This window comes from Ranitomeya imitator, chromosome 2, assembly GCF_032444005.1.
Source record: "Ranitomeya imitator isolate aRanImi1 chromosome 2, aRanImi1.pri, whole genome shotgun sequence".
NCBI lineage: Eukaryota > Metazoa > Chordata > Amphibia > Anura > Dendrobatidae > Ranitomeya > Ranitomeya imitator.
In genome coordinates, this window is record NC_091283.1 from 162,249,959 (window position 1) to 162,264,449 (window position 14,491).

The following is a 14,491-nucleotide window of genomic DNA, read 5'->3' on the forward strand; positions in this document are numbered from 1 at the left end:
CTGCATACCAGGCCCGTCGTGGCCAATCCAGAGCGATCAGGATGGCCGGTGCTCTCTCTGATTTGATTTTCTTGATTACCCTCGGGAGCAGTGCCAGAGGAGGGAACAGATAAGAGAGATGAAACTGGTTCCAAGACAATACCAGCGCATCCCCGGCAATCGCCCGGGGGTCTCGGTACCGAGAGACAAAACTGGGCACCTTGGCATTCATCTTGGACGCCATTAGATCCACGTCCGGAGTCCCCCAAAGATGGCAAATCTGCAAAAATACCTCGGGATGGAGAGACCACTCCCCGGAGGCCAGACCCTGACGGCTTAGGAAATCTGCCGCCCAGTTTTCTTCGCCCGGAACGTGGACCGCTGAGATTACAGAGTGATTCCTCTCCGCCCAGAGTAGGATTTGCTTTACCTCCCGCATAGCTGCCTTGCTGCGGGTACCCCCTGGTGATTTATGTAGGCTACCGCTGTGGCGTTGTCCGATTGAATTCGGACAGGGCGACCTGCCAGAAGATGGTGGAAATGTAACAAGGCTAGTCGAACTGCTCGAATCTCTAAGATATTGATGGGGAGGGCTGATTCCAGAGGAGACCAGAGCCCCTGAGCAGTGTGATGAAAGAATACTGCTCCACAACCCAGGAGGCTGGCATCTGTTGTGACCACTAACCAATTGGTTGGGGGAAAGGGCTTCCCCCTGAGTAGAGATGAGCTGTTTAGCCACCAAGAGAGGGCCAACCTGGCCTGGAGAGACAACCGAAATCTGCGGTTGAGAGAGAGAGGATTTCTGTTCCACACTGATAGGATTGCTTGTTGGAGGGGTCGAAGATGAAGCTGCGCAAACGGAACCGCCTCTATAGTCGCAACCATCTTTCCTAACACCCTCATGCCAGACCGAATCGTATGAGTGCCTGGTTGTTGAAGATTCCTCACTTCCCGCCGAAGGGCTAGGACCTTGTCCTGGGGAAGGATTGATAGGGCTTGAGAGGTGTCGAAGATCATGCCTAAAAATGAGATCTTCCGGGACGGCTGTAGGGATGACTTCCTTAAATTCACCAGCCAACCTAGACGAGAAAGGGTGTCCAGAGTGAAGCCGACATTTTCCCTGCAAGATTGAAAAGTCGGTCCCTTGATCAGCAGATCGTCCAGGTATGGCAAGACAACTATACCTCGGGAGTGCAGAATGGAAACCACAGTAGACATGACTTTTGTTAACACCCTGGGAGCGGAGGCCAGCCCGAAGGGTAATGCCGTGAATTGAAAGTGTAGATTGTTTACGGCAAACCAGAGAAATCTTTGATGAGGTGGAAAGATGGGAATATGAAGATAAGCATCCTGAATGTCTACTGAGGCCAAAAACTCTCCCTTTTCCAAAGAGGCGATGACTGACCGGAGAGACTCCATCCGAAAGTGACGAATGCGGACAAACCTGTTTAAGAGTTTGAGATCTAGAATAGGCCTTACTGCTCCGTCCTTTTTGGGCACTACAAAAAGATTGGAATAAAAGCCCTGAAACCTTTCCTCCCTTGGAACAGGAGACATGACACCGCTGATACGAAGGGACTCTACGGAATTGAACAGGCTTTGACGAAGAGACTTGGACCTGGGAAGACGGGATGGAAAGAACCAGGGAGGAGGCAGCTGAACCAGCTCTATTTTGTACCCTGATGATACGAGCTCTCCAACCCACTGGTCGTGGATTACCTGAAGCCAGACCTGGCGAAATAAAAGTAGACGTCCGCCTACTCTGTTGGAGACACCCAGAGGGGGCCTCTAGTCACTTAGCCGAAAATCTTTGAGTCCCAAATCCTCTGGATCTAGTAGACTGGGGACGCATTCTTCCCCCCTGGCTGGCCGTATAAGGGGTCCGACCGTCTCGGTCCTGATTGGGTTGACCCTGCGCAGGAGAGCCTGATGCTGGGGCCCATCTAACGTTGCGAAAAGTTCTAAAACGGGCCTGAAATTGGCGACGAAAAGGCTGTCTAGACCTCTGCTGAGGAAGAAACTTACTCTTCCCTCCTGTGGAGTCAGAAATAAGCTGATCCAGCTTCTCTCCGAACAAACGACCACTCTGATACGGTAGGGATGTAAGAGATTTTTTAGAGGTAGAATCAGCCCGCCAGGACCTTAACCAAAGGGCCCTTCTGATGGCAATAGCATTAGATGCAGCCGAAGAAGCACAATCTGCCGCATCTAAGGATGCGTTAATCAGATAACTACCAGCCATTGCTACCCGAGATGACATTTCTGCCAATTCTGCTGACAAATTACCTTCTTGGAGAGCCTTAGATAACGACTCTGACCAAGAAATCATAGCCCTGGCAACCCAAGTTGCTGCAAAGGAAGGAAAAAGTGATGAACTTGAAGCCTCAAAGACGGAACGAGCCAAGCTCTCTATAAGACGATCCGTAGGATCCTTAATTGATGAGCCATTAGGCAGAGATAGCAACGTGTTAGAGGCTAAATGGGACACTGGAGGATCTACAGAAGGGTTTCCTGCCCAGTTACTACAAAGTTCCGAAGCAAAGGGATACATGGCCTTCAGAGCTCTTTGCCCTGAAAAACGCTTGTGTGGGTGCTCCCGGTTGCGTTGAATCAGATGCTCAAACTCAGGGTGAGACGAAAAAACCCTATGGGCCCGTTTAGCCCGCTTAAATGAGACCTTATGATCAGAGGATGGGGCGAGCTCGTCCTCTATCCCCAAAAACTGATTGACAGCCTCAATCAGGCTATCTACCGACTCCTGAAAATCAGGTTTCTCAAAATTAAGAGACCCTTCTGACTCGTAATCAGTCTCAACTTCCCCGCTTTCTGCAGGGGAAGGAGAACGAGATACGGAACTCCAGGATGCGGAAGCACCTGAGTGCCTGGACGACGCTTTGCGAATCCGCTTTCCATGCGTCTGTCTAGTGTGAGCGCGGCCCCTGCAGGCCGAAGGCTCCTGAGACCCTGAGGCCCTCTCCGAGACAGGTGGACTACCGTCCCTGACTGCCGGGGTCTGCAGAGATTTGATTGCTTCAGTAAGGGACGCCATGGATTGCGACAAGGACGTGACCCATTCTGGCAGAGCTGCCCCAGCATCTGCTTGAGGAACCGGAGAGACTACTGGAGAACTGGCAGGGGGGGGGCTCCTGGGCGCGTTCAGAGTCACAGGCCTCGCAGAGGCGATTACTTTGGGCGTGCGGAAAAGGGGCATGACAAGATACACAACCGGTAAAAAGAACCGTGTGAGTCTTAACCCTTCTAGACATAACGATCCGTAAAGCTATACCCAGGGCCAGAGACTGGGACAAAAAGAATGCTTCAGCCAGATGGAGGGAGAAGCACTTAACCCAGTCGTGTGTCCCCACGAGTACCGTGATGGATCCTGAAAGCACGATGCGGAGCCCAAAAGCGCTGTCTTATATACACAGCAGGCCTTAGGGGGGAGGGACCGCCAAACGATGCTGCGGCCTGGAGCAGGCCCGAAGCCGGGGCCTCAATTTTTCCCCCTTAGAGCGAGGAGAGCCGGAACCGGAAGTGACGCGCCGGAGGGGGCGGAGCCTCACAGCGCGGTCTGATGGCCGGAGGTCCCGGACTCCAGGAAGCTGCCCCACGCCCGTAGCAGCCAGGCAGGGCCGAAGCCTCTGGGGGGACAGCGGCGCCGATCATACCCGCAGCGTCGCTCCAAACGCCGCGGCGCCGCCCGGACCACGCTGCATCGTAGCTGCGCTGCAGCGCCGCTGTCATAACGCCACAGCGCCGGACCACGCTGCAGTGCCGCTGTCCTAACGCTGCAGCGCCGGATCACGCTGCAGCGCCGCTGTCCTAATGCTGCAGCGTCGGATCATGCCGCATCACCAAGACGACGGCCTCAGCAGCGCTAAAAAAGGCACCGCACTCCCGGAGGACGCAGCAGCAGGTAACCCCTCTTGTCATACCACACTCATCGAGGGGTAGAAAAAATGACGGTGCAGGAACCCCATCTCCATTATCCCCAGGATAAGGAGAGGGACCGTCCACCACCCCAGCTAACACTGCAGGGGTGTAGAAATCAGGGGGGAACACACGGACATCTTACGGGCACCTGTACAGCCTGGAGTCTAGCTACCTCAGGGTGGTCAGGGCTAAGTCCGGTGAAGAATCCCACGTAGCGGGGAAGGATACGTGGAGAAACATCGCACGTACTTGCCAGTTGATGGTTTGGGGAGATCGGATCCTCAAAAAGGTCCGTCGCCCCTTCAATCCAAAGATGTTGAAAAATCGGGTCCAACGATCCAGGACCCAGAGATGTGCCTCCTTGAGACACTAAGCATAAACTGGAGTCTCTGGTAGCCAGTGTCAGGGTGTATACGATGGAGGAGGAGCTAACTTTTTTTCAAGTTTACTTAGTGTCAGCCTCCTGGCGGCAGAAGCATACACCCACTGTCACTGTCCTGTGTCCCCCAATGAGGCGAAGGAGAAAGTAATTGGCTTCTCCAAATGTGCTTTTGCATACCTCAGCCGACTCGGTTTGTGGCGTGCTTGCAGAAACGGCTTCTTTCGCATCACTCTCCCATACAGCTTCTCCTTGTGCAAAGTGTGTTGTATAGTTGACCGATGCACAGTGACACCATCTGCAGCAGGTTGATGCTGCAGCTCTCTGGAGGTGGTCTGAGGATTGTCCTTGACTGATCTCACCATTCTTCTTCTCTGCCTTTCTGATGTTTTTCTTGGCCTGCCACTTCTGGCCTTAACAAGAACTGTTCCTGTGTTCTTCCATTTCCTTACTATGTTCCTCACAGTGGAAATTGACAGGTTAAATCTTTGAGACAGCTTTTTGTATCCTTCCCCTGAACAACTATGTTGAATAATCTTTGTTTTCAGATCATTAGGCTAAAGGTACTGTCACACTAGACGATATCGCTAGCGATCCGTGACGTTGCAGCGTCCTCGCTAGCGATATCGTCCAGTGTGACAGGCAGCAGCGATCAGGCCCCTGCTGTGATGTCGCTGGTCGGGGAAGAAAGTCCAGAACTTTATTTCGTCGCTGGACTCCCCGTAGACATCGCTGAATCGGCGTGTGTGACACCGATTCAGCGATGTCTTCACTGGTAACCAGGGTAAACATCGGGTAACTAAGCGCAGGGCCGCGCTTAGTAACCCGATGTTTACCCTGGTTACAATCCTAAAAGTAAAAAAAACAAACAGTACATACTTACCTACAGCCGTCTGTCCTCCAGCGCTGTGCTCTGCTCTCCTCCTGCTCTGGCTGTGAGCGTCGGTCAGCCGGAAAGCAGAGCGGTGACGTCACCGCTCTGCTTTCTGGCTGCCCGGCGCTCACAGCCAGACCAGAGAAGCAGAGCGCCGAGGACAGACAGCGGTAGGTAAGTATGTAGCGTTTGTTTTTTTACTTTTTAGGATGGTAACCAGGGTAAACATCGGGTTACTAAGCGCGGCCCTGCGCTTAGTTACCCGATGTTTACCCTGGTTACCGGGGACCTCGGGATCGTTGGTCGCTGGAGAGCTGTCTGTGTGACAGCTCTCCAGCGACCAAACAGCGACGCTGCAGCGATCCGGATCGTTGTCGGTATCGCTGCAGCGTCGCTATGTGTGACGGTACCTTAAGTGCACACGCTGCGGATTCCATTGCAGAATTTTCCGCAGTGGATTTGCTAAATCCGCAGTGAAAAACCACAGTGACTTGCAGCCAGAATCACGCTGATGAAAGAAACCATGTGGCTTTGCAACAGAGTAGTAAATTAAAGAATACCTCCTTTACCTTGGTAAGTAGTTGGCTGCTGTATGGGAGCAGGGTAGACATGGCCGACTGGCTGCAGCTGGGTTGTAGGGTTCTGCGGATACGCATACTGGATTCCAGTGTACGGCTGAAAGATATTTATTACAGCTGCCCGCAGGTTTTCAGAAAACAATGGCACATATTTAAGGGTATGCACAATTAAGAAGACTGGCAGAAATCTATGAAGATTGATCTTTAGAAGGATGCAATACATTATTAGAGGATCGATGCCAACAACTTCCAAATAAACCAGTTTGGCACTTGCAATGTCCAAACTCCACCACTAGATGGCTCTACAGTCACATCTACTAAATACTATGTTGTACTGACCTGGAAGCCGGGAGCTGCAGGAACGCCATGGGAGGGAAGGTGCGCAACGGGTAACAGGGCGGCAGAAGAGGCAGCGAGCCCCGGCTGCTGTTGAGGGACTGTAAATGTAACCATAAAAAAAGTCCTCAAAACTGTCCTAAGGTCTGGGGTCAAACAAGTAAAGGAGTGAAGTGCCCTGGAGCAGGTAGGTCCACACATTACCAGGAGCTGCTATATGAGGAGGGTGGCTCATCTGTGGGGTGGGCCGAACAGGGAGCGGAGCTGCGGGATACGGCGAGATTCTCTGTGCGTTAGGATCCTATTAAAGAAAATAAATAAATAATAAATTATGATTTTACCTTTTATACTGAGGCAAATAAATTCAGATTTCATGTGACACGGCACTATTGTTTTATATATATATTTATTAATCTTTGTTTCCATTCTCATATGGCAAGTAAAGATCATGTAAAGGGCAAGGAATTGAAACATACTATTTTTTAACAAAAGGCTAAAACTGTACAGATGAGCCTTGCAATGCGTCAATGCAGGCAATCCCAACAGAAATCATGCCTGGATGCAACTGTAGCAAATTCTATGTTGCAAAAAGCATTGGGATAAGAAGTGAACAAAATGCCACTATTCATTAAAAGGAAGCAGAGATCTTGGAAATGCAAGGGAATGGAATCCAAGAGTATTAGAAAGTTGCAGGAACCTTTAGTTTCGCAGGCGTCCATCCATATGAGGGAAGCATTTTACCTCGATCTCAGAGTCACTGGAGTCCGGTTGTGGAGTGGAACTCCCTGCCAGGAAGGGTAACATCGGCTGACCCATTTTTGCCATACGGGAGATCAGCTTCGCCTTCGCCATATCAGGATTCTAAATGTCAAAAATGATAGATAAGCTGTAACGTGCCATTCCTGTGAGCCAAAAGTCACCTACTGCCAGCCCCAGGTTACCTAGTGCCAGCCCCATGAAGCCAAAGTCACCTGGTGCCAGCCCCATGAGCCCCAGGTCACCTACTGCCTGTCCCGTTAGTCCTGCTTGCCACAGATCAGTTACTGCCAGCCCTCCCAACCCCAGGTCACCTACTGCCTGTCCCGTTAGTCCTGCTTGCCACAGATCAGTTACTGCCAGCCCTCCCAACCCCAGGTCACCTACTGCCCGTCCCGTTAGTCCTGCCTGCCACAGATCAGTTACTGCCAGCCCTCCCAACCCCAGGTCACCTACTGCCTGTCCCGTTAGTCCTGCCTGCCACAGATCAGTTACTGCCAGCCCTCCCAACCCCAGGTCACTTACTGCCAACTGCTCGCTAATTGAGTTGGACTTGGCACGAACATCTGGATCCCTGGAAAAAGAGGATAAATCAGTAAATGGCACAGGCATGCGGAAACTTAGACAACATGCTGTAATGGATCTTCAGCAGCACCATGTTGGTTGAATCACTGGCATTAGCATATACCCAGGTTTTGGTGGCACCGATGTTGGCGGTTGCGGTGGACTCTCGGTAGGAATACTGTCTGTGATAGACACTGGGGAGTCCCGGGAACCGATGCTCTGCCGGTCAGATCCCTGCTCCTTCTGTTTCATCTGATAAAAGAATAACATTGGATATTAACCCTGTCAATGCTACAGTAAAATGGTTTTGTTTTATGCACTTTCATTTTTTTTTTTCTTCATTTTTCGTTCTGGTTACCGTGTTCAATGTGTGGTAAAAATGAGTTCGTGACATGATTGTTAAGGCCAGGAAGATTACAACGATACCAACATTTGTTCTTTTAATATTTTAGTGGTTTAATATAAAAAAAAAAAAAAGAAAAAAAAAAAAAAAAATCTGCGATTTTTTTTATTTTTTTTTTACAAAAAAAAAAAAAAAAAGTTTTTTGCATTAATATTTACTGACACCTGTAACTTTTTTTTGCATTTTTATAGAGCGCTGTAGAGGCTTAGTTTTTGCATGTTGAGCTGCGTTTTTGATCAGTACTATTTTGGGGAATTGTCACGCACGCGCCCGGACTGGTTGGCGCGGGCATACAGGGGTGTGGCCCCACTGGACCACAGACCAAACTTCCCTGGAAGGGGCGTAACTAAGTAGCTTCCTAGGTGTTCGCTGGAGCCTCTGATGGTGAGGTCAGACTTGTACAATAGGAAGCTACCAGGTGCCACTCCAGGGTGATGTCTGGCTGTGGCTGCTGATCCCACTAAGGAACGGAGCGGGCACGGCTGGCACTCTGGCTGACAGGCGGGCACAGCTGGGACACAGGCAGGCAGACGGGTACAACAGAGACACTGGCGGGCAGGCGGACACGGCTGGCTCTCTGGTAGGCAGGCGGGTACGGCTGGAACATAGGAAGAACCGGTAGGGACCGGTCTGCAGGCAGGTATGTGAAACAGGTTGGAACCTGTTCAGACAAGAGGACTAAGTAACAAGTAGAGAAAGACCGCAAGAGCGGATGCAGAGCGAAAGCACAAGAGCTAGAACCAAGGACAGAAACACAGGAGGCTAAGTACGAGTAGAAGGTGGAACTAAGAAGAGAAGAAAAGGAGAAGGCACAGCCAAGGGCGGAGACGCTGGAGGCGGAGCCAAGAGCAGAGACGCTGGAGGCAGAGACGCTGGAGGCGGAGCCAAGAGCAGAGACGCTGGAGGCGGAGCCAAGAGCAGAGACGCTGGAGGCAGAGACGCTGGAGGCGGAGCCAAGAGCAGAGACGCTGGAGGCGGAGCCAAGAGCAGAGACGCTGGAGGCAGAGACGCTGGAGGCGGAGCCAAGAGCAGAGACGCTGGAGGCGGAGCCAAGAGCAGAGACGCTGGAGGCAGAGACGCTGGAGGCGGAGCCAAGAGCAGAGACGCTGGAGGCGGAGCCAAGAGCAGAGACGCTGGAGGCAGAGACGCTGGAGGCGGAGCCAAGAGCAGAGACGCTGGAGGCGGAGCCAAGAGCAGAGACGCTGGAGGCAGAGACGCTGGAGGCGGAGCCAAGAGCAGAGACGCTGGAGGCGGAGCCAAGAGCAGAGACGCTGGAGGCAGAGACGCTGGAGGCGGAGCCAAGAGCAGAGACGCTGGAGGCGGAGCCAAGAGCAGAGACGCTGGAGGCAGAGACGCTGGAGGCGGAGCCAAGAGCAGAGACGCTGGAGGCGGAGCCAAGAGCAGAGACGCTGGAGGCAGAGACGCTGGAGGCGGAGCCAAGAGCAGAGACATAGTAACATAGTAACATACATAGTAACATAGTTAGTAAGGCCGAAAAAAGACATTTGTCCATCCAGTTCAGCCTATATTCCATCATAATAAATACCCAGATCTACGTCCTTCTACAGAACCTAATAATTGTATGATACAATATTGTTCTGCTCCAGGAAGACATCCAGGCCTCTCTTGAACCCCTCGACTGAGTTCGCCATCACCACCTCCTCAGGCAAGCAATTCCAGATTCTCACTGCCCTAACAGTAAAGAATCCTCTTCTATGTTGGTGGAAAAACCTTCTCTCCTCCAGACGCAAAGAATGCCCCCTTGTGCCCGTCACCTTCCTTGGTATAAACAGATCCTCAGCGAGATATTTGTATTGTCCCCTTATATACTTATACATGGTTATTAGATCGCCCCTCAGTCGTCTTTTTTCTAGACTAAATAATCCTAATTTCGCTAATCTATCTGGGTATTGTAGTTCTCCCATCCCCTTTATTAATTTTGTTGCCCTCCTTTGTACTCTCTCTAGTTCCATTATATCCTTCCTGAGCACCGGTGCCCAAAACTGGACACAGTACTCCATGTGCGGTCTAACTAGGGATTTGTACAGAGGCAGTATAATGCTCTCATCATGTGTATCCAGACCTCTTTTAATGCACCCCATGATCCTGTTTGCCTTGGCAGCTGCTGCCTGGCACTGGCTGCTCCAGGTAAGTTTATCATTAACTAGGATCCCCAAGTCCTTCTCCCTGTCAGATTTACCCAGTGGTTTCCCATTCAGTGTGTAATGGTGACATTGATTCCTTCTTCCCATGTGTATAACCTTACATTTATCATTGTTAAACCTCATCTGCCACCTTTCAGCCCAAGTTTCCAACTTATCCAGATCCATCTGTAGCAGAATACTATCTTCTATTGTATTAACTGCTTTACATAGTTTTGTATCATCTGCAAATATCGATATTTTACTGTGTAAACCTTCTACCAGATCATTAATGAATATGTTGAAGAGAACAGGTCCCAATACTGACCCCTGCGGTACCCCACTGGTCACAGCGACCCAGTTAGAGACTATACCATTTATAACCACCCTCTGCTTTCTATCACTAAGCCAGTTACTAACCCATTTACACACATTTTCCCCCAGACCAAGCATTCTCATTTTGTGTACCAACCTCTTGTGCGGCACGGTATCAAACGCTTTGGAAAAATCGAGATATACCACGTCCAATGACTCACCGTGGTCCAGTCTATAGCTTACCTCTTCATAAAAACTGATTAGATTGGTTTGACAGGAGCGATTTCTCATAAACCCATGCTGATATGGAGTTAAACAGTTATTCTCATTGAGATAATCCAGAATAACATCCCTCAGAAACCCTTCAAATATTTTACCAACAATAGAGGTTAGACTTACTGGCCTATAATTTCCAGGTTCACTTTTAGAGCCCTTTTTGAATATTGGCACCACATTTGCTATGCGCCAGTCCTGCGGAACAGACCCTGTCGCTATAGAGTCACTAAAAATAAGAAATAATGGTTTATCTATTACATTACTTAGTTCTCTTAGTACTCGTGGGTGTATGCCATCCGGACCCGGAGATTTATCTATTTTAATCTTATTTAGCCGGTTTCGCACCTCTTCTTGGGTTAGATTGGTGACCCTTAATATAGGGTTTTCATTGTTTCTTGGGATTTCACCTAGCATTTCATTTTCCACCGTGAATACCGTGGAGAAGAAGGTGTTTAATATGTTAGCTTTTTCCTCGTCATCTACAACCATTCTTTCCTCACTATTTTTTAAGGGGCCTACATTTTCAGTTTTTATTCTTTTACTATTGATATAGTTGAAGAACAGTTTGGGATTAGTTTTACTCTCCTTAGCAATGTGCTTCTCTGTTTCCTTTTTGGCAGCTTTAATTAGTTTTTTAGATAAAGTATTTTTCTCCCTATAGTTTTTTAGAGCTTCAATGGTGCCATCCTGCTTTAGTAGTGCAAATGCTTTCTTTTTACTGTTAATTGCCTGTCTTACTTCTTTGTTTAGCCACATTGGGTTTTTCCTATTTCTAGTCCTTTTATTCCCACAAGGTATAAACCGCTTACACTGCCTATTTAGGATGTTCTTAAACATTTCCCATTTATTATCTGTATTCTCATTTCTGAGGATATTGTCCCAGTCTACCAGATTAAGGGCATCTCTAAGCTGTTCAAACTTTGCCTTCCTAAAGTTCAATGTTTTTGTGACTCCCTGACAAGTCCCCCTAGTGAAAGACAGGTGAAACTGCACAATATTGTGGTCGCTATTTCCTAAATGCCCGACCACCTGCAGATTTGTTATTCTGTCAGGTCTATTAGATAGTATTAGGTCTAAAAGTGCTGCTCCTCTGGTTGGATTCTGCACCAATTGTGAAAGATAATTTTTCTTGGTTATTAGCAGAAACCTGTTGCCTTTATTGGTTTCACAGGTTTCTGTTTCCCAGTTAATATCCGGGTAGTTAAAGTCCCCCATAACCAGGACCTCATTATGGGTTGCAGCTTCATCTATCTGCTTTAGAAGTAGACTTTCCATGCTTTCTGTTATATTTGGGGGTTTGTAACAGACCCCAATGAGAATTTTGTTACCATTTTTCCCTCCATGAATTTCAACCCATATGGACTCGACATCCTCATTTCCTTCGCTAATATCCTCCCTTAAAGTGGACTTTAGACAAGACTTTACATAGAGACAAACCCCTCCTCCTCTCCGATTTTTACGATCCTTTCTAAACAGACTGTAACCCTGTAAGTTAACTGCCCAGTCATAGCTTTCATCTAACCATGTCTCGGTTATTCCCACTATGTCAAAGTTACCTGTAGATATTTCTGCTGGAGGCAGAATTTCTGCTGGAGGCAGAGACGCTGGAGGCGGAGCCAAGAGCAGAGACGCTGGAGGCGGAGCCAAGAGCAGAGACGCTGGAGGCAGAGACGCTGGAGGCAGAGATGCTGGAGGCAGAGACGCTGGAGGCAGACACGCTGGAGGCGGAGCCAAGAGCAGACACGCTGGAGGCGGAGCCAAGAGCAGACACGCTGGAGGCGGAGCCAAGAGCAGACACGCTGGAGGCGGAGCCAAGAGCAGACACGCTGGAGGCGGAGCCAAGAGCAGAGACGCTGGAGGCGGAGCCAAGAGCAGAGACGCTGGAGGCGGAGCCAAGAGCAGAGACGCTGGAGGCGGAGCCAAGAGCAGAGACGCTGGAGGCGGAGCCAAGAGCAGAGACGCTGGAGGCGGAGACGCTGGAGGCGGAGCCAAGAGCAGAGACGCTGGAGGCGGAGCCAAGAGCAGAGACGCTGGAGGCAGAGACGCTGGAGGCGGAGCCAAGAGCAGAGACGCTGGAGGCGGAGCCAAGAGCAGAGACGCTGGAGGCGGAGCCAAGAGCAGAGACGCTGGAGGCAGAGACGCTGGAGGCAGAGACGCTGGAGGCAGAGACGCTGGAGGCAGAGACGCTGGAGGCAGAGACGCTGGAGGCGGAGCCAAGAGCAGAGACGCTGGAGGCAGAGACGCTGGAGGCAGAGACGCTGGAGGCAGAGACGCTGGAGGCAGACACGCTGGAGGCGGAGCCAAGAGCAGACACGCTGGAGGCGGAGCCAAGAGCAGACACGCTGGAGGCGGAGCCAAGAGCAGACACGCTGGAGGCGGAGCCAAGAGCAGACACGCTGGAGGCAGAGCCAAGAGCAGACACGCTGGAGGCGGAGCCAAGAGCAGACACGCTGGAGGCGGAGCCAAGAGCAGACACGCTGGAGGCGGAGCCAAGAGCAGACACGCTGGAGGCGGAGCCAAGAGCAGACACGCTGGAGGCGGAGCCAAGAGCAGACACGCTGGAGGCGGAGCCAAGAGCAGACACGCTGGAGGCGGAGCCAAGAGCAGACACGCTGGAGGCGGAGCCAAGAGCAGACACGCTGGAGGCGGAGCCAAGAGCAGACACGCTGGAGGCGGAGCCAAGAGCAGACACGCTGGAGGCGGAGCCAAGAGCAGACACGCTGGAGGCGGAGCCAAGAGCAGACACGCTGGAGGCGGAGCCAAGAGCAGACACGCTGGAGGCGGAGCCAAGAGCAGACACGCTGGAGGCGGAGCCAAGAGCAGACACGCTGGAGGCGGAGCCAAGAGCAGACACGCTGGAGGCGGAGCCAAGAGCAGACACGCTGGAGGCGGAGCCAAGAGCAGAGACGCTGGAGGCGGAACCAAAAGCGGAGACGCTGGAGGTAACGCAAAGAGCGGAGACGCTGGAGGCGGAGCCAAGAGCGGAGACGGAGCCAAGTGCAGAAACACAGGAGGCGGAGCCAGATAGAACCGCAAAGAGCAGAGCCACAGAGCAAAGCCAGAGAGTGCGAAGCAAGGTCTGAGTGCAGAGCCGCAAGAGTGCGGAGTGTAAGCAGACTGAGAACACAAGGAAAGACAAAGCAGGGAAGGAAGCCACAGACAAGGAGACAGAGAAAAGGCAAAGTACAGACAAGGCAATGGAACAAGACACAGGGACAAAGACACAGGGACCAGGATATTCTGCCTCCTGGAGGGCGGACAACAAGATAAAGGCAATAGCACAGAGAAAAGCCTCCAGAGAGGGAGTAACTCAGAGCAAGGCCTGGCAAACTCAGCAGCTAAACACTAACTGAGCTAACACATTGCACAGGCCCAGAGCACAGGGTGGAGCTGCACTATATACAGGAGGCCTCTTGGTAATTGGTCAGGAACTGATTAAACAGATGCACCTGATTCCTATAAGAACCAGAGAGTTCAGGCGCCGGCCCCCTATACACATAGCCATGAGGCATGCAGAGAGCAGAGACACAGAACATGGAGCTGGCATGAAACAGAAACCACATCATGACCTGGAGCAGTGGGTAAGATTGTGTGAGAGATGTGAGGCCATGCTGTGATGCCAGCAGAGTTGTTACAGGAATACTGCAAAACCAAATGTACCATTTGTTTTATTCTTTTATTTTTGAGCTATAAAAAAAGTTTGGGCTTCAGTTTTTTTTTGAAGGGGGGGCAGTGATATTTTTAAATACTTTTTGGTATGCATTTCACAATTTTTTTTAGCTTTCTGACCCCCAAAGGACTTGAACCCGTTATGATTTGATTGCTTGTACTATAGTCTTTAAGATCCTGTGAAATTAACAATTCTAGCATAGAAGTATAAAGATGGCGAGGACGAGATGGAGGTGGCAATGGGAGCCTGTATCCAAGCTCCACTGGAATTGAGCACTTAAATGAAGG

At 50.7% G+C, this 14,491-nt stretch overlaps 1 protein-coding gene across 5 annotated transcripts in view; it reads right to left on the reverse strand.

The window, feature by feature from the left end:
* The window catches only part of FKBP15 (FKBP prolyl isomerase family member 15), a 52,681-nt gene that overhangs the window by 24,475 nt on the left and 13,715 nt on the right, over positions 1-14,491 (reverse strand). For all 5 annotated transcript variants that reach the window (XM_069747705.1, XM_069747702.1, XM_069747704.1 and 2 more), the window contains 6 exons: positions 7,524-7,651; positions 7,361-7,409; positions 6,821-6,940; positions 6,284-6,380; positions 6,083-6,180; positions 5,735-5,840 (listed from right to left, as the gene is read on the reverse strand). In XM_069747705.1, the coding sequence (XP_069603806.1) occupies positions 5,735-5,840; positions 6,083-6,180; positions 6,284-6,380; positions 6,821-6,940; positions 7,361-7,409; positions 7,524-7,651 (598 nt within the window). The remainder of the gene's footprint in view (positions 1-5,734; positions 5,841-6,082; positions 6,181-6,283; positions 6,381-6,820; positions 6,941-7,360; positions 7,410-7,523; positions 7,652-14,491) is intronic.